This window comes from Scomber japonicus, chromosome 8 (genome assembly GCF_027409825.1).
Source record: "Scomber japonicus isolate fScoJap1 chromosome 8, fScoJap1.pri, whole genome shotgun sequence".
NCBI lineage: Eukaryota > Metazoa > Chordata > Actinopteri > Scombriformes > Scombridae > Scomber > Scomber japonicus.
In genome coordinates this window covers 15611137-15637678 of record NC_070585.1, presented here as the reverse complement: position 1 = coordinate 15637678, position 26542 = coordinate 15611137, and the positions used below count along the sequence as shown (strand labels likewise).

Genomic DNA, 26542 nt, shown 5'->3' with positions numbered 1-26542 from the left:
TTTTTCAAAGGAGCTTTGTTTATTTATTTAATGTTCGAAATCTCAAATAGGCATTTCAGAAACATAACAAAAATAACTGAGGAAAACAACTTAAATCAAAAAGTAGAAGAGATAAATACAAGTGGATAAAACCAATAAGTGACGAAAAGTAACATAAAAGTTTGAGAAGCAACCAAATAGTCTTAATTATTTATAATAAAGACATGTGTATGTCTAAATTTTACAGATTTAAAAATGCAGAATATAATTTGAGTTTCTTTATGTCTTCCGCAGGTTGACGTACACCGACGTCTGCTTGCGTATGACGTCATTGTCCTGTCCTGTCACCCGGGCTGCAGCTCGGTGAGATCCTCCTACTTCTCCTCCTCCTCCTGCAGCCGATGAGCACCGAGGAGCACCGAGGAGCTGTAAATGGTGAAGTCCTCACCCTCGAAGGAGAGCAATAGAGGGCGGAATCCAGGAGAAGCGAGCCGCACTTCAGGAACAAGCAAGTCGGCGCAAAAACCAGGAAATCAGCGTGTGGGTAAAGGTGAGAAATATGTCTTCTCTCTCTCTGCGTGTGTTATATATATATATATTTATTCTGTCTTATTTTTTGTTCCTGGACACAGCAGCAGCAGCAGCAGCAGCTACGTAACTGCCAGCTGTTTCATTAGGGCTAGCTGGAAAGACGTATACATGTCTCGTTGTTGGTCTCAGCACGTCAGATTGTTAGTGAGTCGGTAACAGAGGCAGCACACAGTACAAGTCTGTGTGTATCTGCGTGCAACGAGCTGTAGCCATGTCACTTACAAAGCAGGCGTCTCCTCACTATTCATGTGTTATTGACGGTCAGCAGACCACAGACTGGCTGCCAGTATTGCCTCAGGAAACCTTTGCTGGATTTTTAGTAAATTTAATATGACATAATGTAATAATCTGTACCTTTTGAGGCTGTGAAAACGGTTCAAAACAGATATGTTATACAGTGTGATAATGTACAAGAATGTACTACATCAACGGTTAAACAGCACAACTAGGAACTTAATTAGCAGCATTTTATCTTTAAAAAAAAAAAAACATATAATATTAAGCTGTCCTGATATACCCTTCTCATGCTTTCCTGTTTTTATTGTATACACTGTAAACATGATGAAAACCAATAAGTAATAAACATTGTGCTCCCTGAAGGAACACAATGTTTCCTATCTTCACTGAGGGTGGCCTATATGGACCAAATCTTTTACAGTGTTATTTCATATCAGTGTATACAGTATATATCATATAAACTCACTAGAGAAACCCTTTATAGATAAATAATAACCAGATAAAAACATTTGTGTTTCTTCTTAATCTAGTGAGTTGAATTATTCACATATCAAGACACCTCATCACACTCCCTTAGAAACATCTGATATAATGTGTGTTATTGGATCTTATCAAACCTGTTACACTGAGAATGTAATTGTCTCATACTGTGTGTCATTTCAGATTTAAAAAAAGAAAAGAGAATTATCAGTAGTATTTTCGACCCGCCTACGGCACGCTTTTGGCTCAGGAACCTACAGAGCCTGTCTGAACCTGCCACCAACAGCAGGTTTAGTGGAGAAAGACGTAGCGTGCAATGGCTCTGTTGACCCTGCACAGGATCCCATCCATCGCCACTGATCCAGTGAGTTAACCCATACCCCCCCCCCCCCACACCCTCCAACCCCCCCACCCACACACAGTATGTTGTACATTTGTACATGACCTTTTATTTTACAAAGAGATATTCAGTACAATAAACTGTGTCATGTGCAACCCTGCAAACTCTGCAAGAAGCCTTCATGAATGTGGTACTTCTGTGGTCATCATCATTGATTTCATAATGAGGCTGGTTCATTTTTCAGTTGTTGCACTGGTAGACTTGCAGGACAAACATGCAACAGATATAAACTCATCAAAGCTGTTTAGCTCCCATTAACACTCATTACAGCGAACTCAGAGAGTGATTGGATCACACTCAATCTGTTTAAATGCTCACTGTACCATCAGCTTCAATCTCTGACTTAATCTCCTCTCATTCTGTCACTCTATTAATGAAGATGTAACTTTCTGCTGGTCTTTATCATCACCAAGTTAACCTTAAATGACCTGACTGTGGGTCCCAGTCTCATTTTTTGCATATTTTGTCACAGAATCTAATCACGCTATTATCTTAACTTGTGTTCTCTCCTTTTTTTTTCTTCCAACCCTCATCATTCTTCTCCTGGCTCCTGTTCACTTCTTCTCTTTAATGTCTTTTTCTTGACTCTGTCTGGACTTGTCAGTTGCGTAACAGGTAATGTTACTGTCTCAAGTTTCTTTTTCCTCAAACCCTTGTTACTGCAGCTACTTCTCTTTCTCTCTCTCTCCTTTGCTTTCTTTCACTCTCCTCTCTTTTTGCATTGTATTTCTTTTCTCTCTCATTTCACTTCCAGTCTCTTTGTTTTTACCCCCCCCCCTTTTCCCCTTTCCTCCTTTCCTTCTGTTTACATATCACTATTTGTGTCTGTCACTTCAGTCTTCCACTGCACCTTATCAGTGTTGCACCACATTTCACGCTATAAATGACTGAAAACTTTTCTGGCCATTTTGTATCCAATCATTTTAAACAGGGACAACATCACGTGCACTGTGTCCAATGCTCTCAGAAAGCTGGTTTAAGCACTTTTGTCTTTACAAATGTCCTTAAATATTATTTTTAGGTGCATTAGAAACAGCGTGCAGTTCTCTCATTTTAAGTATTTTACAACTCCAGCATGTGCTAAGAACATTCTTAGAGGGGTTTGTGACTTCGCTTACAAATCACATACAAACACAACAGAGTTTTAATAGTTTTCATTTTTTTGACGAGGCTTTCATATGTTTTATTTTACTTTGTAAGGATGAAAGCCTCCAAAGAAGAGGGAGACTTCAGAAAAGGTAGGCCCAGACCAGTTTTGTCCTTTTGACTTGTTATAAATTACAACCCTAACAAGATGATGACCAGTCGCATTAAACTAAATGCACTCTGTCGGTCTTTAGGGAGAGCTTTGCCCTTGTGAAGGGGGCTGTCCTCCTGCTGGAGGATGGCAAGAGAGAGGGGCTTCAAGAGGAGACTTCTCCCATCAAGCAAGGAGTCGACGCTTCAAGCACACGACACAGACACCTCCATGCCATGTTTGAACTGCTCAGACCAGAAGATACCATAAAGCTGGTGAGGCCTCTTATTTACACACATGTTGTTGGATCAGATCAGTTATTATTGTCCAAAAATAAGCCTGTTGGTGATTCTCTTAATAATCAGGACCCACTGTTTGTTAATCCACCACTAAGTTTGTGTGTTAAGTCCTTCCTAAATTCTTCTAGCCACTGGCTAGTTTTAAACTCATGATGTACTTAATTAGGTCACACCGTTATGACTATATCTAAGAAATATCTTAGCTATTAAACACATCAGTATTGTGTAAATTGGTTGCTAGGACACACGTAAGTGCAGTTCAGTAAGAGGCAAATGACTATGTAAACAGGAAGTCACTGTAGCGTCTTGAGCTGTAACATAAGTTCCACAAATAACAGTTGTAGGAACCAAAAGACCAAATAAACCTAACACTTATGAATATAACGAGGCTAAATTTGAATTCATGAACAGCTGGTGGAGATAACCTGGTTTGTTTTGGTGTTCGGTCATTACATGAACATCATCTGTCAGGTTGAGGTCAGAAGATGCTCAGTTCATTGACATATTGAACAGATTAGGATCACATTTTTTCACATTTTTTCAAACTTTGTGCAGTATCTTTAAGCATTATGAGAACTATTTTCTGTAGCTGGAAGTTTTTTGTTGTCACACATAACATAATAATTGTGTTAAACATTTTACCTGCGAACAGTCAGATTTGATGCAGCAGAGTGGGATCAAGTTGATTGTGAAGGAAAAAATAATTGTACTATTATTGGAAAGTGTGCTGTGTTTGTGATACCTCAGGCAGTCAGAAATGTTGCAGTTTTAAGGGCAGCAGGGTTGCAGGATATCTGTGTTTGAGTACCAACCTTATAAGGTGAACACTGCATCAAAGGGCCATACTTGTGTTTTTTCTCGATTACTGATTTCAAGAGTGACCACGTTCCAGCTGTCCAGGAAACCACTGCATTTATGTCATCACTAAAATATGAACAACTTGGAGAGACTTGAGGCATGCTGGGTATGAGTTACGTCACTCTGAACCCTTTTGCACCAATTTGGTTATTGCATGGTATTGCCACTGAAATCATGAATAAATAAAATACAGAAGATAGATAAACAAACAACAACTAACACTTTACATTGCAAAGTTAGTTGATCAGGTACAGATAATGTTTCCACAAGCACTTGGACACTGTAGAAACATTGTTGAAATAGTCTGTATTTTCAGCTGTATTACTAAGCATTAGTAATGTTAAAATGTAAAACTAATTGATTATAATGGGTCACTCAGACATGTATTGAAACCAGAGGCTGCCTCGATGATAGGGGATATGGGAATCAATGTTAAACATAATGTTGGCTTTGGAAAATGGTGATTGGTCATGTGAACAGAATTTGAAATTAAGAGGCTATAACAAAAAACAGATATGCTCCTTTTACAGTAAATGGACTATAGCCAATAGGTAGGGTTACTGTGTAAACATAACACTGACTTCCTTGATTTGATTTTCCCAGGAATGGCAAGAAAAATATAGTGGAAAATATTATCACAGTTTTAATGAGAAGCTGCAACATGTAGCGCACGTACTTCATTAGTTTTACTGAGCCTCTGGCCTGTTGCCCTCCTGATCCTTTCTGTCTCACACATCCTCTGCCTATGTCTCCTCATCTCACCCTCTACGCTGTCGTGCAGGCGGTGCAGCTGGAGTCCGTCAGCACAGTCAGAGTCAGGTATCTGATCGTCGTCTCCACCCCCAGCAGCAAACAGGAGAGCATCCTGCTCGGCATGGATTTCCCCAACTCAGACAGGTGCGTGTAACTAAGATGCATGTGTAGTGTTTCACTCTGACACCACTCAAGATACATTTTCCATTTGCTTTGACAAACAAGAACCAGACAGCTGAACTTCCTTCCTCATCTCGTTTCTCTGTCCTCTCTGCCCTCTTTGCAGTGATCAGTGCACCATTGGCCTGGTTCTGCCGATATGGAGCGACACGCAGGTGTATCTGGACGGAGATGGGTAAGAAAACACTGAAATAGGAGTGAGGGTTACATTGAACGTGTGGAAGCACAAGTTAGGAGAGTGTGAAGCAACAGCACAGACGGTACAGCCTGATATCTGGGATTCTGGCCAGAGATAATGTGAATGAGTAATATCTCTATTTATGGAGTCGAATCATTCTCCATAAATTACAACCACTCCTGTCACTCACTCAGACCCTTACATAAGCAGGGAGATTGTGTGTTTTTGCAATGAAGTGAAAGTAAAATATCACTTATTTCTTCATTTCTCAGTGTGTAATGGTCAGTGAGGGCTCAGCTGTGGTCACTTTCTTATAAATATACTCTCTGGTTGTACCTTAGCTCAGCTTTTGGTCTGGGATTCTTCTTAGCCAGACCAGCTATGATTTGATTGAAATGTTTGGGGCTATTTTTGACATGTGGCCACTCATTACACTGTTGGTTACACATATGCTAACTCATTATACGAGGATGTAGAGAGCTGGAACTGAGAGTTTACAGGTCTAAATTCAGTCAGGGCGGCGGTGTTTAAACGAATCAGCTGTCACATGCCGAGTTTCATATTAGATGCTTTGATGGCTCACCTCGTCACGCCAGGCTGGATCACACCTTCAACTGTGCTAATTTGTTTTTGTCTCTTTCTTTCTGTCTCCACATTTCACATTATTCCTCCTCTGTCTTCACACTAACCGTCACTAATCCACACTGAATAATCAAATCACTTCACTTTGTCGTCACTGTCAGAGGCAGACTGGCAATCTGGACACTCTGTAAAAGTCCAGAACGGCCTCTTTGGTTCACTAATGTGCTAATTTGTTTGCCAAGTGTAAAAAAAAACTAACAAAGAAGAGTGAATAATTAGTTGTGGTAATAATGACAAGTAGAAAACGTAAGGAGAAAGGTGGATGGGAAAAGTTCAAAGAAAAGAAAGCCAAGTCTCAGGGCTGATGCATCCTAGAGCTTTTTGGCTGCAGTGCAACCGCAAGCAGCAGCAGTAATGTAGTCCTAGACGTCGGCCAAAGCACTGAGTCAGCCAGCAAAAGTGTTGAGGACCAGTTGGAAGTTGAACCTGATGAGTATCCACAGGCTGGACATGATGAGGGACAGACAGCAGAGGGACTGGTACAGTAAGTGGCAGGCACCCAAGGACACAAAACTACATTTATTCAGGTTGCCATTGACCGCTCTCTTAGGCAACGACATAGTCAGCTTTTATTAACGGGGTTTGTATAATATGATGATGAAAACTATCATGCAGTTTAGTGCTGTCAAAATTAAGGTGTTACATCTTGCTGTCAAGCGAATATGAAAAAATAAATAAATGAATGCGTTAAAAATTAATCGAGGTGAGGTGACCACTATTTCATCTCGTCGTTATAGCGAGCTCACTTCTGCAGGTAGATAGAAGACCATGGTGTTGAATGAAACTGCAAAACCTAAAGCATCCATTGGTTTCACTACTGACATGCTAGCGATGGGGAAAGGAGCTAAATATAGCTCCACATTTATCCAAAAGTTCGGGGAGTTAAAGTCTCACTGTCCTCCATCAGAGTGCTGTTTGTGTCTCTGTCATTTGCATGGTGGGCGATGGGCTGACACCTGGCCTAACATACAAGCCTGGGGTTTCTTTGTATACAGACTCATTATTATAAGGAAGAAATTGATAGTAATTTATCACAGCAGAATTGTATAATTAATTAGTTAAATTGTTTTGTGATGTTACTTGCTGCAAATACCTTATTTAGTATAATATTACTCCTTTTTCTCTTTTCTCTTTCTCTTTCTTCTTTCTCTTTGTGTTTCTCTTTTTCTGACTTCATTATTGCACCTCATATTTTCCTTCTGTCCACAGCGGTTTTAGCGTGACCACGGCAGAAGAGACCAGAATTTTTAAACCTGTTTCCATGCAGACCATGTGGTGAGTCAAAATGCTAATGCTAAGACGTAGTACCTCATTAACCACTGTGACCATCACTGAATCCATCAACTCCGTAGCCTCTGTTTGAGATTTTAACTGTCCTTGACTTTATGTAGTGACATCGTCTCCTCCCTGTTCCCCCTACCGCAAGGTCAGTGCTGCAGGTGTTGCATGGCTGCTGCGAGCGGGCAGTCAAGGCAGTGTTGATTCCAGGCTCCGGTCTAGAGTGGGCGCAGCACTACCAGCAGCACATCGAATCTGACCGTTTCTGCCTTAACGAGTGGGAGGCCATGAACGACCTGGAGTCAGTCAGGAAGGACGTTGATGGACAGAGGTAAGTGACGGCTCTGTTTGAGTTTAAATTCAGTGTTTCTTGTAAATGTAATGTATCTGCAGTGGCTGAGTCAGTCTGCTGCTGCTTTAAATGCTCAAAAATCCATCATCTCATACTAAAATTTCACATGATCTTTTATGGGCAGCTCGGCAGACAGAATGTCCAATGAGAGGCTGATCAAGGAGCACCTGAGAGACATCATGAGAACTGAAGACCTGGACAACCTGACATCTAAAATGGTAAAAGACAGAGAGAGGAAGTTGAACACAATTTAAAGAATATAATTGATTAAAGAATAAGAGAAAATGGTCGAAGGTATTTCTGGATAGATACACTGATCCTTCCTCTCCTGCTGTATTGTAGGTGCACTCTGCCCTTGAGACCAGAATAGGGTTTGATGTGAGACCGTTCAAGGAGTACATTGATAATGAAATCCTGGTCACCATGGCTCAGATGGACAAACCCTCCAAGATATTTGACTACCTTTACCTGGTAGGTGATCACTCTGCTACAAACACACTATTTTACTTTTATTTATTCACTGTGATGATAAGTTTCACTGTTGCTTTGGTCAGTGAACCAACAAAAGTGTGCTTTCACCAGGAAGTTGTCATGTGACTGTAACTTCCCCTTTGTGGGGCATATGTGTCGACAGTGATATAAAAAGGCTGTGTGCTCTCTCCTTTTAGTCTATCATTCCTTCAGCTGAACCTTTTTTTCATCTGGTTTCAGGGATCAGAGTGGAATGCAGCTAACTTTGAGGAGTTGCAGAAAAACAAGTCAGTGTTTTCACCTGCATTATATTCTACAGCTCTGTGTGTTTTTCTCTATCTGTTATCTGTTTTTCTCTATGCCCCATTGTGTCATGTCATGGGATACATTGTATTGTGTATTGTGGTTTGCTGAGTCACCACTGTGGCTCTGAGCTTATGCGTGTGTGTTTTTTTTTATCAGCATTGGCTACATTCTGAATGTGACGAGGGAGATCGACAACTTTTTCCCAGAGTCCTTCAATTACATGAACATCAGAGTGTACGATGTGGAGGCCACTGACCTGCTGCCCCACTGGACAGACACATTCAACTTTATCAACACTGCAAGGTAGCCCTGAAACCTTAAAACACCTCAGAACACTATTAACTCTTAATATTTCAGTCCTGGTTCATTTGGCAACACCTGTGGTTATTGGTGTTAACATTAAGGGCCTGATTTACTAATATCCCAAATAAAGGGTACTAAATTGCAAGTGCATTGCAATAGATTGTGCATTTAGTTAGCTTGCATTTTGCAGATGATCTACTAAGAATAACTGCGTAGATGAAAACAGGTGCAAAGCATCCCATATTGCATATTCTTTATGGCAAATACACTAAATGGACAGCGCGTATTATCTTGCACATGGCTGAAAGACGGAAGCCTCAGTGTGCCCCCTGAATCAGTTTGCACATTTTTTTGCAGGTGATGTCAAGTTTGCACACGTTTTTACAAATGCAGACCTTTAGTAAATCAGGCCCTATGAATCGCTTGTTTGTCAGAAATACAACTAAAGAGCAACTGGCATATATGTTAACAATAAAATCAAACATATTTACTGTTAAAAAATGACTATTGTTCTGTTCTGTTGAATTTTTAATCCAAGATCACAAATGTATTGCGTTTCCTGGGACTGCATCATATTTAAAACCATCTCATATTTTGCCAGGTGAAATCTTTTCATGCTTTTAATTTACAGCTGTGGTAGACTGTTGACAGTGAGGCATCCATGAGATAAAACAGTAATGCGGGATTACATGCATGCCTGATTTCCTTTGATTCGTTTGTGCTTAGGTAGGCGATTTCAATCCAGCACGTAAATGCCCCCCCCCCCCCCCTCCCCAAAATCTAAATACCCTGAATGGCTATTGCAGACATAGTGCTGAGCATAATACTGCAAATAGGGTTTGGTTTAATGAAAATCATCAGAATTATAAATTAAATATCCCAATTTGGAAATATCAGATTACACTTGTGGTCAAGCACACTGCCTTTACAGATATATGATTCCAGCTGTGAACATGTGACATGTTTTACCCAATTTTTCTGGTTCAGTCAGGAAAGGAAAGATTTGACAGTAAATTCCTTGTACTATAAGGTAGCGTGTGCAGACTGTCCTTTAGTGTGTTTCACTTACAACTTTTAAGCAGCCACACTGTGACTCTCAATACACTACCTTCAGTTTGAGTTCTGTAATCTATGTCCACAACCTCACAGACTGAATCTTGAATTTGCTTTACTCAACTGTCAACTGACTGATAACAGATTTTTTTTTTGCTTGTGCATCTATTAGTTTAAAGAAAAATGAGGGGTCAGTCTGCTGCTGTGACCACGGCAACCTGATAACACTTCAGTTGGTCTCTTTGTGCTGTAGGAAGAGCGGGCAGGCAGTGTTGGTGCACTGTAAGATGGGCGTGTCTCGCTCTGCATCCACTGTGATCGCCTACGCCATGAAGCAGCAACACTGGCCACTAGATGTGGCGTTGGGCTTTGTTAGAGAGTGCCGGTCCATTGTCAAACCCAACGACGGCTTCATGAAGCAGCTCCAGACCTACAACGGTATCCTCAACGCAAGGTCAGGCAAACTGAATCATTCATTGTGACAAGAAATTTTAGAAATAGAAGATTTTTGAGTTTGAATGTAACATATCACATTTTCTCCACAATAGAGATACAACATTTTTTTTTTAACTTATAACAGTTTCAAAGTAAATATGTTGTACACGTACAAGTTTTCCTACAGCTTGGACTGTACCTGAACTGCACTGTTTTTCATCATTCCAGCCAGCAGCGTCACAGCGCACTCTGGAGGCGAAAGTCAAGAGACCAAAGGCAGAAATCAGTGCACAAACAGAGGGGAGAGGGAGAGGGAAAGCAAGAAGAAGGAGAAGAAGAAGAAGAGGAAGAGGAGGAGGAGGATGAGGGACTTGATGAGGAGGAGGAGGAGGAGGACGATGATGATGTTGACAGTCCAACTGAGAGAGATGCTTCAGAGGAAGAGACAGAGGTGAAACAATTATTCTGTAGCCAAATGAATTGATAGTATATTTGAAGTCCTGCATGTGTCTTACCTGTACCTGTACATCCTCAATCCTTTATCTGCTCAAACATGTGCAGGTGTTTGAAGGACCTGCCTCAAAATCTGATACCAACCAGGAACCTGAGCAGACAGCGGCATCAGGCGTCGGTCCCATCATCACAGTAAATGAACCAGAAAAGGTGCGCTGAGTCACACACAGCACATCTGAATACCAGTCTCTTTTTTTTTTTTTTGACTCCTTCACGCATGTTTTGATGTTTTGTTTTTGTTTCTCCCTCATTTCTAGGTGGCTTCAAGTGTTAATCGCAGCGGCAGGATGAATCTCTTCTCCCTCATGCAGTCCATCAGTGAACTAGATGATGAGGATAAAGCACGCGGACAGGTAAATGAAGCACTGAGAGGAACGAGTCCAGTCCCTCTTTCACACTATTCACAGGAAAGCTTTTTGCAGGTCGAGCTTACAGACAAACAGCTGGTGTGTTGAGGAAATGTATTTTGGACAAACTTAGACCAAAAACTGAAAGTATAAAAACATACTCATTTAACTCATCTTAAGCTAAAGTCTTTTTTTATCCTGCTTAACTTTAAAAGAAATCAATTTAAGTTATTTTTCATACCAGAAATGGCAAATACCAAAAAAAAGAACTGCATATCTAGTTATGCAAATCATTACATAACTGGACTTAGCTGCTATATTACAGCTTTTCATCATTTTATGTCCATTGCTAATACTCATGCATTTAGCAAAGTAATCCTCCCTTTTTAAAGCTTCCTGGTAGTCCGAGGAGATCTCCTGGACAGCGGAGGCGTAGCCACGGGCGACGGGGTCTGATTCATCAGAGAGCATGCGTGGATGTTTCACCTGAACCACGAAGTCTGCCGACGGCCGCCGATGAAAGCAAACCCTAAAGCAATCAAAGAGATGGAAGAGCATGGGGGTGGGTGGGTGGGTGGGGGGGGGTTTAAAGAGAGACCTAGAGAGGAGGAAGCACCTGAAGGAATGTGACGTCTGGTAACATGCCAAGGTTTTTATACAGTGATACACTCCTGATGAGCTTTATATTTTAAATTATTCACAGATGAGGAAAGTTTTCATGTATGTTTTGCAGGTCCTTTATTGCATATCTCAGTTACAACTGATTGTTCATTGTTGCTGAAAGGTTTTTGTACTGCTGCAGTATTGTGACACCAGTGAATGGCAGGATATCTGAAGTAATTGTCTGTAAACATTATTGTATATTTTGGTAATTCAGTGTTTTTTTGAACATATCCTATCACATACAGATGTACCACTCTCCCTCCATGTAGGGACCTATATCTCTCTCTCTCTAGACATCCCTTTTCTGCTCTTCACCCGTTCCAGATATATCTATGCAAAAACTATTCTCTTTTATTTTCCTCTTTAAATATAAGGCTGTACGCAGCCTTTCCAAGGTAGGCAGTTTTAAATGTTTGTCAGATCCTCTTTTATCAGAAGTCTTTTTCACGAGACTTGCATCGCTCACACACGGGAGGATTTTACTGTAGATGACTGTATCTAAGCTGTGCATCATGGACCAAGTAAGGGCCAGTTTTATGGCACACGCCAAACGTCGTATTCCAATGTGCCAATGAGTATATTTAAATTCAAACTCTTTATCGTGTCAGTGTGTCAGAACCCATTTTTTTTATTTTCATTTCTTCTACTTTAACACCAGGGCCGTACGAGTGCCTTCAACCTGAGAATGAAATATAATCTATGACTGGTGTTTTTATTGTTTGACTATGAGGTGGCTGCATATTGTATGTATCTTGTACTGTTTCTCACTTGTTTTGATTGCAGTATATAAGTTTTTGCACGTATGCATAAATGCAGTATACATGTATCAACACATAATTGCTGAGGAACTGGGTGCATGTTATGTGTTTTTATACCAACTTGTAAGAGCAAATTGTTCAGGGGTTTTCTCATTTATTTATATTGATCAAGGTAAATTATTCAGTATACTGTTTTCAGAATTATGATGGCTAGATGCTGATGTGGAATATTCTTATTTCATGCTGGCATTACTCACCCAAGCTAAAGCTAATTTAATTCAACCTGCATGGTCACAGTTAAAGAAAACATGCACTTTATAATCCCACACCACACAGTTCCCACTGCCTGAGCCAATGTCACGCTGTATTATGATCAAAATTATCCTTTTTTTATCTGTAGGCCTTGATGTGTTAAACTCTCCACTGTCTACACCTCACTCTTGTTTACAACAAGCACTATGAGTGAAAAATAAATGATTATACTCAGACCAACTGCATTTGTTTCTTCATTAAATAACACTCAAAAGCAGATATGCTGTTGTTCAGAAACATTTAATCCACGAGAGGAGACGAACCACAGCAACAAGAGGCTTTACTTTCACCACTCACATTTGATTCATGTCATGTACTGTGATGGTGATCATCTTAACCAGTAAAGTCACAATTTCTAGACATTTTTACTCATTTTATAAAACAGATGTGACAGATTAAAGTTCAATTCAGGTCCCGACGTATTTCCTTCTGGGCTCACTGAGGGTGATTCCACCATTTTTCATTGCTGCCCTGAAAGATTGAACCTGAGAAATAGAAACACATGAAACAGGTGATGACTTGAGGAAATAAATGACATACAAGTTATATTTCTCAAACAGCAGTTTGTGGCTTGTGTACTCACAGCGTCAGAGCGGTACGTCCAGGGAATGGCCTTGTAAACCATCCTGGTGATGCCGGCCTGATGGCATCGATGTGCCAGCACGTCGCCCACAGCCTGACACGCTGCCACGCAGTTTGTTGAAGCCAGCTCCTTCTTCACTGCCCACTCCTTGGTTGAACAGGAGAGCACCGGGACAGGAGAGCTGCTGGAGAACACTTCTGCTGTCACGTGATGCTGAGTGCGAGAAAACACCAACCTGAAAAGACAAGAGACTGATGCTGGTAAACCATAACAGAATCTAGAGCTAGCTGACAACCACAATCATCATATTAGTAAAAATAGTCTAATATGGATATATTTCAGGACATAGTGTAACTGTAAACAAAGTCACAAAGAAAATATCCAGATTTGAATGGAATTAACATCCCTCAGTTTTTTGCTGAATTACATCACACAAAACTAAACTTTTTTTGTGATGAATGAATCACTTGTTAAGTGAATAAAATGTCAGAACATTATTTTGATGAACACTTGATCTGATCATTTTCATGAATAATTGTTTAGTCAGACACATTCCTCTGACTAGAAGAAAAAATTCCATTCACAATTTCTCAGAGCCCACAGAGACTTCTTCAGTTTGGATTAGTAATTATATTAAAAGCAAAAATCGCCACATTAGAGCAGCCGGTACCAAAAAAGGCGTGCCATTTTTGCTTAAGAGGTGACTGAAACAGTTACGGTAATATGATCAATGTTCATCAGTCTAAGGTGTCTATTTTATTACATCAGATTTTTCCTCAAGAATGATTTCTGATATACTGGAAAATACAGATGAAATGTATAGTTAGAGTTTGTCTGTAACCACATGGTACAATGTGACGGACAACAACTGGAAGATTAAATTCCAACTTTTTCATGACAAGAAATTTGATGTATGGTGATGTTTTGTTACACACACACACACACCTGTGGTAGAACTCCCGGTGAGGCCAGACTGTCTTCCAGCCTCGGTCCTTCACAGCCAGAGACATTTGCTCCAGGTTCCTCGGGTTTCTGTTCACAAAGGTCGGATTCACGGCTTCATTTTCATCAGCGATGGGCCTTGGCTGGGAGGCTGCCTGACTCAGACACCGAGCTAAAGTTTCCGGAAAACAAGGCGTGAGGGAAGATGTATTCAGATCCTTTACTTGGAGAAGTACCAATGCAGCAATCATTTCATTATTAATACTGAAGTATCAGTGTTAGAGCAGCATGTTACTGTTGGAGCTGCTGGGGGTGGAGCTAGTTTATACTACTTTATACAGTTAGTTAGTTTAGTCCAGTGGTTCTCAACCTAGGGGTTGGGTCCTCCAACGGGACACCAGATCAATCAGAGGGGTCATGAGATGATGAAGGAGAGAGGGAAGAAGAAAAAACAAATCTAATCTCTAATCTTTGATTTTTGGTGAAATATTGAATCTTTTAAACATGTATTGAGATGAAACCATGGGAGAAGTTTAGAGGGAAAAATCACTATTTGGCAGAGCAGTTACCAACTCATAGACATCTGAAATGTGACCCAGACTACACACTGCTTTTTGTCAGATGTCAAAAGACAAAAAGGTTGGAAAACACTGGTTACATCTTTAACAATGTGTTGCGTTTAAAATTGTTATATCATCCATTGTGTCAAATCTTCATCTGAAAACTAAAGCTGTCACATAACATCATCATCATCATCAAAACATTTCCCTCTGAAATGTAATAAAGGGAAAACATAAAGTAACATCAAATGGAAATACTCAAATAATGTCCAAGTAACTCATACCTGTACTTCAGTGCAGTACTTGAGTAAATATATTTAATTACTTTCCTCTACTTGAAGCTTTTAAGTTACAGTGAGACAAAAGATTTTAATTAAACGCATAATTATCATCAAGGTTGAACTGCAGCAGATAAACAGGACTGCAGTTTGTGAGCCGGGCTCTTCACATATATGATACATGAATGTAAAACAGATGTGATGAAGATAGTTTAATGTTACCTGTGTGGTTTGTGGCCGCAGCTGAATGAATGTGAGCAAACAGCAGCCGCACACATCGGCTCACTCCTCTCAAAGACATTTTCCTCCTCACACAAATGTAACCTGCTACCGTCCACTAAACAAATACATACAAACACTCTACATTACTGCAGAGAAATCACCGAGACATGTGAAACACCGTCTCTGACATTCAGACAACATCCGGTTCACTCGGTGCAAGGTTATAAAAGACACGGACAGAAACAAACGCCAGCTCGTCGAAGGTTCCGCTGATATTTCTTCAGCAAGGATGAAAAAAAAAGTTTGATTTGTCTCTTTAAATTCCGTGACTGCACATTTGTTCAAGTTTGAATATATTGCACCCCCACTCCCTCTTTTATTTTTATCACACTATATTTATCTAACAGTTTAGTTACCGTGCAGATTAAGATGTTACATATAAATCACGATCAGTTTGATTGTTGACAACATAAACATGAGTTCCACCTCATTTTCGTGTGGATCATATATATATGATATATGTCATATATATGGTGATACAGCAATAATAGTAATCCAATAATATAATACAGATAGGGCACACTTTTGATACTTAAGATATATATTATTAGTTATTTTACTTTTATTTTACCTTTACATACTATTCGGGTCATATCTTTTACCCTGAAATTTGACGACTTTGCGAAACTGGCCCAAAAAGCACAAAAATGAAAATATTCAACACTGTTATACTTCTGTATAGGTGCTAACCTTTTTTTTCCATTGAGGTTGTTCCAGGTAAAATTTGACCCGTATCTGCCGTATCTGTTGACATGGTTTTAGTTAAATGAATAGTTAATAGTTTTAATAAGTTATGAGGATTTCTTTTTATGGTGCATCAGTGGAGACTGTTGGCTCTAATATTTAATACCCCCCCCCCCCCTCCCACTTTCATACAGTTCTTGTCATTTTCAGTTTCAATCAAATACATTTAAATAATTATTTCTATGTTATATTTTCATGTCTTAGGTAAAATAAGACATGATATTCTGTGTCAGATGTTTTTTCTTCAAGAACGAGTGGTGTTAAACCTAAAAAATAATAATACACTCTCTCTGCTCACTGAAACATTAATCAAGGTTTAATTCCCCATTTATTGATCAGTCAGATCGGTTATTGATAGATTCTAAACAGATCTGTTGTTCAAAATTTGATATAGACACTTTTTATGAGGAGATTATTTGACTGGGTCAAAATTGATGTGGAAACTTGGAGCCTCCAGTGCACAAGGACAGAGCATGGGCTTCACACTGTAGGAGTTCAGCAGTTAAACTTTTGAAACGAAAAATATTTGCATATTCACAGATTGTGGATTTTTAATGAGGGAGAAAGTGGAAAAACCACATGACACAAACTATTATACAAAGATTATTTTATGTCTTAGATCACATCTGGGATCAATGTGTAATGGATCCACAACTTAAAATGTGTTGTACTTGACATTATAACAATACTACTACTAATAATAATCATATAGTGTGAACAGGCAACAGGTGGTGAATGACTTCACACAAGATTAAACAAGAAAATCTTATTTAATTTAAATTCAGATTTTTATCAATTTTAAGAGTGCAAACTGACATACAGAAAAAACAAAATGCCCCAGGCAGAGTGTTGTTTAAAGTGGTGACATGGTAACGATGGACGATCTAATCTGATCCAAAGACTAAATAGATAAACAAGCACTCAGTCTCGGTAAGGCACGAGAAAAACCTTTACTATCACTAAAACAGCTGTTGCATGTTGTGCTTGGAAGACATGACGATGTGGGAAAAGTATCTTTGGCTCAAGAAAATCATTCAGATAATTCCCTGCTGTTACAGGACTGGCTAACTGAAGCTCAATACATTAATTGAACAAGCATACATTCCCTTAAACTGCAGAACAGATTACTTAATTGACCTGCTTTTCCCTTTTCAAAACGATACTTATGATAAATGTTAATACAGTGAATAGTTAATGATTGAGCTACTGAAAGAGTAATTAGAAAGCAGTACATAACACTGATAGTGGAAAGAAATTAACAAGGGGATACAAAAGTATATATTTTCATTTTACATAATTCAATTGTAATTCCTTCAACAGGAATTGTATTATTATCATTGTACTGATGGGAAAATAACAGTCTATACCATCATGATCATTGTGCAAGTCAAGTAAACCATCTCATAACCTCAGTCGATATAACATTATTAAGACAGGGCTATTCTGATGTGCTGCAGTCCAAGTACTCATAATAAGATACATAAATTAATACAACCATTTGGCAATCCTAATTAATCATTTGGCCAATCATATAGCAGCGGACGCATTGATCATAGATGAGAAGGAGAAAGGGTTCAGCTTGTACCCTGATCCACTGTAGAACTTGTTCTGAAACTCCACCCTGTAAGAGAGAAAAGCAAAGTCAACACAGAACAGCTAAAAATCTACAATACAGAAATCTCTCTAGGCCTTTTCTTTTAGTGCCACCATCAGCAAAACTTTCCTTTTATACACACCCATTAAAAAAAAAGAACTGTGAGGGGCTGACTACCATAAAAATGTACTGATTTATGATTTTTATGCCACTAAGACGATAAACCATTTCCATTTTGGACGCAATTTTAGATTAAGAGGTCCACTATGTAGGCAAGATATGTCATTCAATATAGTAAAAAGACTGACGTGAACTTTGCTGAGTACATTCTTTACCTCCATCAAATCTGATGGAAAACAGTAATCAGAGTATAATGTGATCACCAATATGAAAACTCTGATGTGGACAACTTTATTTTATAAATTGGTTTGTTTTCATTTGCAGTTCATGAATTATTTCTTCTTTTTCTTTCTTTATTAAGAAAAATGTGATATAATTAAAGTTTATTATTATATATTATTATAGATTCACAGGTCAGTCTCTAAATGCTTTACTGAGACTGAGGACAGCCTCCCAGGTTTTGTTGTTAAAACTGGGTGGAAACAATTATTGTTTATAAGAGGTAAAACAAATGTGGCATTACAGAGCCAGTCCAAAGTCTTTAGGGCGGCACTTCATATTAGGGCAGTGACATACAGTTCACAATGGAGGAGAGCGTGGGGAGAATCATTTTGGGTCAGGTGAGTCTTTGACAAAATTAAAGAGCGTATGTTTGTTAGCGGCTGTTCTCACTGCAGCTACTGTGCATTTAGAAATCCTCTGACGTCTGTAGGCAGAGATCTGTTTGTTTTTTAAGTGCAAGACTAATATTATTATAAATGTAATGTAATTAATTAATTAATAATAAGTACAATTTAGGATCCTATAAAATCATTAATATGCACTAAAGTAAAGATTTGTGCTAGGTTTTACTCAGAGCTCTAATACAGCCTACATATGAATCCAACTGTGCGACAGGGTCCCAGAATAAGGTTCACGCCTCCTAAATAATTTGCACAGCCCTTTAAAAAAAAAAAATCATCCTTACCAATGCAGACGGAGAGCGTGCAGGAAAGCTGAGAGGCCCTCCATAACCAGCAGGATGGAGATGGTCAACACAGCAAAGAAGGCGAAAATCACAAAGAGAGCTACAGATCCTACATAGCCCTGCCACTTCAGGGCGATACGCATCACCATCACCCACAGCACCTCTGACAGCTCTGTGGAGGGAATAAGTCACCGTCAGACAGCCCAGTCTATGAATAACTAACTGGAAAAAAGAAATAGCCTGAGCATGTTTAGTTTTTGAGAGGAAGTTTGTCTGTGTGTGTGTGTGTGTGTGTGTGTGTGTGTGCATCATGTGAGTATGAAGAGACACAGTCTGGGTGCCACAGTACTAACGTGCGTGCGCCAAACTGAGGGCCCACAGTCGGAGGTAAGAGGCGGTATTAGAGATGCATCCCAAGCAGTACTCTATAGTGTGGATGGCCTGATGCATGAACACATCTGCAGCATCAAACTCCTGCGGACAGATTTAAACAGTTACACGAGAACCACAACAGCTCATCTCCTAGCTGGTTTTATGAAACGTTACTGAAGCTTCCCCCCTTACCTCCTCTTCAGGAGTTCCTCCATCCACCTCCCCTTGACGTGTGTTAATGGAGCCGTCATCAGGCACCAGTGGGCGTCTGTCTTCCTCCTGATGTTGTGGAGATTCAGATATCTGTCAGAAAATGAGCTGACTGTAGACAAAAATGGTAAAAAGTTCAGCTCCACACTCACCACTTGACGTCTTCTTTTCTTGAATGTGACATATTCACTGATGGGTTTCCCCAGCAGGAGGACTGGGACAGAACACAGAGCCAGCACCACCAGGACCTTCTGCACCACCGTCTAAACATGAAAAGTTAAAAGAGAAGTCCCCCCAGCAGTTATGTGAAGTACGTGCGAACACTGATGGGTTCCTTTTAGGGAAGTGACAAAAAACGACACACACCTGTCCTCTATAGAGCTCTGGGTTGCTGGGGTTGTCTGTGAAGAGGAACATGTCTATGAAGTGGATGAGTATACTGGGAGCTATTTTGGACTTGTCGGGAGTGTAGACAATCCACTTGAAGATGACCATAAACACCAGGTATCCAAACAGACACAACATGAAGAACAGCTCAGGGATCAACACGAAGAACACACTGCTTATCTGGCGAAAGTGCCTGAGAAATCACAAACAAGGGAAGGGGAAGGCAGGAGGGGCATATATATCAGGATAAATATGAAAAGAAAGAAAGAATTAAGGCACAGATGAACATGAGCATACTTCTTACGTAAAAAAATAGTTGCTTACAAGTAGTTGAAGAATGACAAGCAGACTCCAAACGTCATGTGAATGACACCAATGATGACAGACATTTTCATCTTGTACGAGTTAAGGAAAGTTAGTTTGTTGTTGGACAATCCCCAGACCTGACAAGGACACAAAACAAGAGAGAATGAGTCTGGACACATTGACAAACAAAATAGCAACATGAAAGAAAATGGAGTCAAGAAGGAGACCGTACCGGGTCTATGCCAAATGGATACGGGTCGGTGAAAACACCAGGCACAACAGGATCCATGGACAAGTACTGGCTCCCTGCCAGGACTGACGAACTAGAAGAGATAAATCACAAATTTGTTGGACAAGACACAGACATTTGGAGATTGGAGAAAAAAACAACAACAAGATTTCAAACTTGGTTCTATGAAATGTTCTCACTTCCAGATGTTCTGCTCAAACATAGGGCCGACGTGCCACGATGAGCTGAAGGTGCTGAGGCCTCTGCTGAAGCACTCATTGTAAATGGCCCCCGTGTAGATAGAAAACAGTCCCATCAGAAGAATCAGATACCTTCCTCCAAACATCATCTTCCAGATCTGAACCACACAGGAGGAGGAGACAGATTTTAGTTCAGTGTTTAGTGTCCACCTTGAACATGAACAGCCATTAAGCTGAATTATTTTTACTTCTAAAAATAAATCATGAAACCATGTGCACCCATCAATAGATAGTATAACAGCACTTGAATTATGCTCTCAATAAAAAAAGAGTGAAGGGAATTCGTTTGAGCACAGATCTTTACGGGGTTTAACAATATGTGCTGGACTATTTCTTGGCCAGGAGCAGTGCAGCCAGCAGGAAAGTAGCTTAGCACTGAGACTGGAAGATATTTCTCTTTTATCTCGTCACCTCCAGGAAGTCACTGCATGGGAGGAAAAGATACAGCAACTCCCCATATAACCACAACTAGCTGCTTTTACAATTAAAACTAAAATAACAGGCTGCTGGCTTCATATTTCACAGACACATACAAGAGAGGAATAAATCTTCTCATCCAACTACCAGCAAGAAAACTAATGATATCTTTATTTAAGGGATAAGGCCTCAATAAGGATAAACAGATTTAATACAATGCAATCAAGCCCAGACATTCATAAGTCCTATCCTTGCATCATGTGTGCATAAACATCCTCTGAATTACCTCATTATTGTTGTTTTTAAGTTTGGGGTCCCTCTCCTCAAGAACCATCCATAGGGCAGCCAGAGTCATCAGTAAACCGTGACCCACATCCCCAAACATCACAGCAAACAGGAAGGGGAACGTAATTATGGTGTACACCGCTGCAGAGACATCAAAGAAGTCAAAGATTAATACATGCGAGACTGTGCGTTCTCTGACATCAACATTTGAACACTTGACATATTTGTGGCGACATGCCTGGATTGACTTCACGGTAGCTGGCCACCCCGTAGGCGTCTACGATGTTCTGGAAACCAGCTGTGAAAGAGTTGAGGGGGAACAAGGTAGGTGGAGGGGTGGTGGAAGGCAGGCGGTTGTAGAAAGAGTCAACCCCGCTGCCACTCTTCCTCTGAGAAGACAGAAGAGAGAATGGGAGATTTTAGATACCAAGTCCCCTCATCTACTACTTTAATGTTTCTGTTGTTCTCTTTGGTCTTACCCCTCCCTCCCGCAGTGCGCTCTGCAGTTCAGGCAGCTTGGCGATGGGACACCAGGCTTCAGCGATCAGGCATTTGTCAGTGACGGAGGGACTGCAAAGGTTTAAGACCATCTGGACCGCCTTGCACTTCTGGACCCGAACCTTCCACTGGGGCAGCACGGTCACCGCCCGCATCAGCAGCTGCTGCAGGAAGGCCTCCGTCTGAGATAACACCTGGAGTGCAGAGGGAAGTGAGAGGAGAGTCACATAAGAAGACACGGTTTCAGATATCACAGGGGGAAAAAATGTCAGCAATTCTTTGAAGTAATAAAAGACACATTACTGCTATTTTGGCCTTTCAAGTATTTTTGTTGCAGACATTAGAATACTCAGTGCTTTTATACAAAAGGGCTTCAAACTTACTGATTTGATATCTTCAATTCTGCCTTGAAGTCCCTGGAGAACCTCCTCTCTCTCAGCAGTGCTCTCAGGGTATGCAAATGTCTGTGTGCGGAAGCTGAAAGAAAGGAAATCAAAAGTTATCTAACAGGTTAAACATTAGATTGTGTAAATTGGCAATAAAAGACGAAGAATCAAACTGCTGCACAGATTTACCCACCAATCACAGATCTTCTTGACTTTCTGTCCAATCTGATCTCCCCAATAGGAAATGAGAAACACGGTCCATTGCACCATTTCTCCCTGCAAATGAAGAAATCAATTAACAGCTGTAAGAAAATGAATTAGATGTGACCAATCACCAGAGATCTCTGATGATTCTATTTCTGTGTATGCTAGAAATAACTCTCATTTCTATCCCTCGACCATGATTCCCCTCCTATCTCCCAGTTCTCACCGTGTCCGGGTGCTCGAGACGATCCTCCATTTCTCTGAAATCCACCACAATATAACCGCGACATGCCCGCCACAGCAATCGCTCAAATGAGGGGACCTTCCACGGATGGACCACTCCTGCCACAAAACTGAGAGAGAGGAGATGGAGTGAAAAATGTAGATAAAATACAGAAAAGAAAAAAAAACATAAAAGAAGAGGTCTACCTGAGGTGGACATCTTGGCGGTTATCAAACAGGCCTTGGGTTTCCAGTACAGGTGGTGGTGCCTATAAGAAAAAAACAAAACATTTAGTCTGTAGTTTTATCTGTGGTTCACTGCAGCTGAGTAATATAAGATATAGTGATGAATATTGCAGAATTTGTTATTAGTTCGTATCACCTGTGAGGCTGTGAGACTGTGTGTTTTGGTCAGGACTCCTCGGTACTGACAGAGCTGGGTCTGCTGAGCCCGAAGGCTGTCTCTATTCCTGGACACCTAGTGAAAAACACACATGAATTAAAAAAAAACAAAAAAAACAAAAAAAAAGTATAACATCCTCTGATAGTATCACTGAGGAGACAACAGAGGATTTTTTTTTTTTTTCGGCACAAGCGCTCACCTCTTTGAGCTCTCTGGCCAGCCTCTCGCTCTCCTCCTCTATGGTGATGAGTTCGCGGGGCTGAGGCGCCAAAGGTGTCGGACATGGAGGAGGGAGGGGACCCTGCAATGGCGGAGACAGGGAGCGATTTATCTCCTGCTCCAGGAAGGCTGAAGGGCAGATAAAGAAGATCAGAAAGGGAAAAAAGAAGAATCTAAAGAAAACTAACAAATAAAGAACAATGATGGAACAATGTGTCGATAACGTACTAAAGGTTTTCTCAAGTTCCTCGCATCTTCTGACCTCCCCGACAAATTTCCTCTGAAAGGCGTTCACATTTGGATTTAACTGAAAGGTCGGGGCAGAGGAAATAGGATGGAGGTTAGTCATGTTCATCTGATCACAGTATGAGAGAAGGAAAATGTTGAAGTTTGCTGTGGTGATTCATAGCAACCATCAGCTCACCAGTGCATCTAAGTTCAGATTTAGAAATGCTGGAAATTCCAAAGGGATATGAGCCAAAACACATGAAAACTGGGTTTAAATCAGGCCTTCCTTTACAAGGTTAGAATTAGGTCAAAACAGTTACATGTAGAAAAAAACCCTCTAATTAAATGAGGACAGTAGCTGATTAGTTTAGAAGGCCACTGGAGCTTCCTTTGTGTTATATTTTAACAAGATCACACACCAAGCATTACTCACATCTCTAAACTCAACCAGGCCCAGCTCTCCCAGCTCACTGACACAGTTGTAGGCTGAGCCGGACTGAAGGAAGAGCTGCACCAGGCACACCTCCTCACTGCGAAACATGGACCCCATTGTTACCTGTACAGCACTGAGGGAGACAAGTCCACATTAATATTTACCTCTGTCTCCAAAGTACTGCAATTTACAGAAGAATGTGAGATACGGTTGAGATAGTGAAACAGAGAGAGGCAGTAAACAGTAAATCATCATGTTCACAGAGGGCAACTATATTCAGTTGGGACAATAAAAGCCTCTGAGTAACAATGCAGAAGACGATCAATGGAAACTGTAGAAAAGGGAAGCATCAAGTTCTCCTCCTGACTGATGAGCAGCTGGGTTTTCCATTCTTACACAAAAAGCTCACATATTTTCTTTTTCAGTTTGTTGAGTAAAATCTTGGTATGATACACTAAAAAAAAAGAGGGATACATATGTAGAAATATACTCTCAGTTGGGAGTTTATTTTAAAATGTTCAGTTTTAGTCGAAACTGTTATCAGATAGGTGTTGATTCAACTTAATGCTCATTTGTGGTGCTGCTGAATTGTGTTTTGTTACACTGACAGATCTTCCTAATACAAAAATCTACACTGTTTAGTATAAATGGGCTTGACAAAATATTAGAAACACCTCTCAGTGTAGTACAATACACATTCAACACCTTCTAGAAAAATGCTAACAAAAAAAAACAACATATGATAGCCTTCATCGAGGGTGGTTGCATTAATTTTAGCTGGCTGTATGCACTTAACCACAAGTTGAGTAAACATCACAGGGCACATGATCTGTAGCTATAAACACATCCAATGATGAAGCAACAGAGAAAAAAAGAAACGAGCTTATTCATGAATGCATAATGACCCCAGCTTCATGGCTTTGTCTGCATTTTTTTCGCCTTAATCAACAGAAGTGGGTCAGTTTCGTTTCTTAACATACCATCATAGCTAATGAAACGCTACCAGTCAAACACGCAATGTACACTTCACGATTTACAACTTTAGCATTCAAACTAAAATACTGTATTTTGATTAAAGTTGGGAGGAATAGTTTGATATTTGCCTTGACAGCAGCAGTTCAGACACAGCGGCTGTGTGAGGTAGAAAAACAGCTAAGTGAAAGAACAAAACGAAGCCAGAAACGGAGGCTCTCACCTGACTTTTCACGTAAACTCCGCTGGACTCCAACCTGTTCCCTTCCAGGCTGTCCAGACCCGTACCGACACACCGGTCAAACCAAACGGTGTTTATAAGAAGTTGTTGCTGCGACTCTTCTCTCACACTTCCCGTTTGTGAAAGTCACGTTACCGCAGGCTCACGTGACAGCCGGTCGACACTAGAGGTCTTAGTTTTGGGTTAAATGGCGGTAAAACGTAAATGTTAGGTCCGCTTTATGAAGTGGATTAAGTTTAATGTACAGCATTCATTATATTTACACAATACGAATAACAATCTTGTGTTTATGGCTAAGTTTAAATCTCCATCAGTTGGTTTATTATCAGCTCGGCGTGATTTTCATTAACTCGAGTGGGCGTTACCATGGAAGCCCATTTCCGCCAATGTGATGAAAATAAAGAAGATAGACAAAATAATGAGATACTATCTCAAAATTATAAGATACCAATAAGGCATAAGATAACTTATTATTTTTGAGATACTAAGTCATTATTTTGACTTACTTAGTCATTATTTTGACATAGTTTCTCATTATTATTTTGACTTACATTATTTTATTTTTTTCATGACATTGGCGCAAATGGGCTTCGATGCGTTGCCAACGACAACAACGTCCGTTAAGTTTTAAAACCACGTAATGGCACATAATTTATTACATTTTGAACAGGTGTCGATAACCTTAATCTGCAGTTCATCCTCTTGCAGTTCATCCTCATCCATCCAATTAATAACCATAACCTACTGCGTAGGTGGCACCTTAATAATACGACTCCCACAGGAGAGGCAGTTATTTGAGGGGTTAACCATAGACTGTATTTAAGGGTTAACAGACTTCAACGCAACAGCTGTAATCACATGACCACGTCCGTGACATCAGTAAATGTCCACATGCGTTTCCTGTATGTGCTATGGTCCTGATAATAAAGACAATCCCTCCTGACTTGGATGAATATGCGACAGATACCAATTCAATCCTATTACTTTTCTCAAATTTTTCATTTTCTGTTTTTGTTAACATAGTCAAAAAGTTGATCATTCTGCTTAATGTGTATTACAGTGCACACGAGTACGCCCCCACCACTTCAATCTCAGTAATAAAGTAGAAAGATCACCTTTTTTGATAATGTCAACAGAAGCTAAAAATATATAACCTTGAAAAAAGTAGAATTGATGGCAGAGCTGTTGTATTGGATTGAATTATATTGCACAGGTGTACCTAATGAAATGGCTATGGCATCATTTGTTTGCGGTTTAGTAAATCGAGTACTCATAAACCTTGTTCTATTCATTTTGTCTTAGAATGTGACATTTAAGTTTTTAAATCACCTTTATTATTTAAACATATGTACATATGTATTTAATCTACCCCCCATCAGTACCATGACTAGAAAATCCAGTGTATAAATATCCAAACATTTTAACTTAATGTCTTCTTCCTCATGAAATCCAGCAGTGTATGCATCCTGTTGAGCTACAGCCTGGATATTTTAAGTTTCCTTGTCACACTTGTGAATTGCACATTGGCCTCTAAGCTTGTGATGTCACAAAAATGACTGTGTAATTCCTAAGATT

The 26542-nt window shown here is 40.0% G+C and overlaps 3 protein-coding genes across 5 annotated transcripts; 1 reads left to right on the top strand and 2 right to left on the bottom strand.

Moving 5' to 3' along the window:
* Nucleotides 1-398: 398 nt before the first annotated feature.
* On the top strand, nt 399-11457 carry si:ch211-203d1.3 (protein phosphatase Slingshot homolog 3). Of its 2 annotated transcripts, none has more exons than XM_053323287.1 (17): nt 399-529; nt 1471-1651; nt 2888-2925; nt 3028-3199; nt 4863-4978; nt 5121-5189; nt 7044-7109; nt 7261-7443; nt 7589-7682; nt 7807-7935; nt 8176-8222; nt 8398-8544; nt 9851-10051; nt 10261-10483; nt 10594-10695; nt 10803-10898; nt 11285-11457. In XM_053323287.1, the coding sequence occupies exons 2-17, from the start codon at nt 1604-1606 to the stop codon at nt 11423-11425; spliced, it is 1872 nt and encodes a 623-aa protein (XP_053179262.1). In that variant the 5' UTR covers nt 399-529; nt 1471-1603; the 3' UTR covers nt 11426-11457. The 2 variants fall into 2 exon arrangements, with proteins under 2 accessions (XP_053179262.1, XP_053179261.1); XM_053323286.1 differs by having other exon boundaries at nt 406-540; nt 1483-1651.
* Nucleotides 11458-12849: 1392 nt separating this feature from the next.
* On the bottom strand, nt 12850-15419 carry mrpl18 (mitochondrial ribosomal protein L18). The gene is made up of 4 exons (XM_053323289.1): nt 15211-15419; nt 14154-14322; nt 13209-13443; nt 12850-13110 (listed from the first exon to the last, which is right to left on the bottom strand). The coding sequence occupies exons 1-4, from the start codon at nt 15287-15289 to the stop codon at nt 13033-13035; spliced, it is 561 nt and encodes a 186-aa protein (XP_053179264.1). The 5' UTR covers nt 15290-15419; the 3' UTR covers nt 12850-13032.
* Nucleotides 15420-16765: 1346 nt separating this feature from the next.
* tcirg1b (T cell immune regulator 1, ATPase H+ transporting V0 subunit a3b) lies at nt 16766-25070 on the bottom strand. Of its 2 annotated transcripts, none has more exons than XM_053323284.1 (21): nt 24950-25070; nt 23755-23887; nt 23322-23400; nt 23074-23222; nt 22854-22949; nt 22679-22740; nt 22476-22602; nt 22239-22321; nt 22043-22136; nt 21641-21853; nt 21400-21550; nt 21163-21302; nt 20400-20557; nt 20203-20293; nt 19989-20107; nt 19644-19857; nt 19430-19540; nt 19260-19346; nt 19049-19169; nt 18696-18867; nt 16766-17635 (listed from the first exon to the last, which is right to left on the bottom strand). In XM_053323284.1, exons 2-21 carry the CDS (start codon nt 23869-23871, stop codon nt 17542-17544), a joined length of 2478 nt encoding a protein of 825 aa, XP_053179259.1. In that variant the 5' UTR covers nt 23872-23887; nt 24950-25070; the 3' UTR covers nt 16766-17541. The 2 variants fall into 2 exon arrangements, with proteins under 2 accessions (XP_053179259.1, XP_053179260.1); XM_053323285.1 differs by having other exon boundaries at nt 23755-23877; nt 24950-25065.
* Nucleotides 25071-26542: the final 1472 nt, after the last annotated feature.

What these genes read in the sequence shown, in the direction of transcription:
- mrpl18 (XM_053323289.1), bottom strand. Translation starts at nt 15,289, where the DNA reads ATGTCTTTGAGAGGAGTGAGCCGATGTGTGCGGCTGCTGTTTGCTCAC. An exon ending in CACCGGGAGTTCTACCACAG is followed by an intron (nt 13,444 to 14,153) that starts GTGTGTGTGTGT and finishes TTGTCTTTTCAG; the next exon opens with GTTGGTGTTTTCTCGCACTC. An exon ending in GGACGTACCGCTCTGACGCT is followed by an intron (nt 13,111 to 13,208) that starts GTGAGTACACAA and finishes TCTATTTCTCAG; the next exon opens with GTTCAATCTTTCAGGGCAGC.
- si:ch211-203d1.3 (XM_053323287.1), top strand. Translation starts at nt 1,604, where the DNA reads ATGGCTCTGTTGACCCTGCACAGGATCCCATCCATCGCCACTGATCCA. An exon ending in CATCCATCGCCACTGATCCA is followed by an intron (nt 1,652 to 2,887) that starts GTGAGTTAACCC and finishes TTACTTTGTAAG; the next exon opens with GATGAAAGCCTCCAAAGAAG. An exon ending in GAGGAGTTGCAGAAAAACAA is followed by an intron (nt 8,223 to 8,397) that starts GTCAGTGTTTTC and finishes TTTTTTTATCAG; the next exon opens with CATTGGCTACATTCTGAATG.
- tcirg1b (XM_053323284.1), bottom strand. Translation starts at nt 23,871, where the DNA reads ATGGGGTCCATGTTTCGCAGTGAGGAGGTGTGCCTGGTGCAGCTCTTC. An exon ending in CGCCAAGATGTCCACCTCAG is followed by an intron (nt 22,603 to 22,678) that starts GTAGACCTCTTC and finishes CCTCTCTCTCAG; the next exon opens with TTTTGTGGCAGGAGTGGTCC. An exon ending in GTCAAGAAGATCTGTGATTG is followed by an intron (nt 22,137 to 22,238) that starts GTGGGTAAATCT and finishes CCTTTCTTTCAG; the next exon opens with CTTCCGCACACAGACATTTG.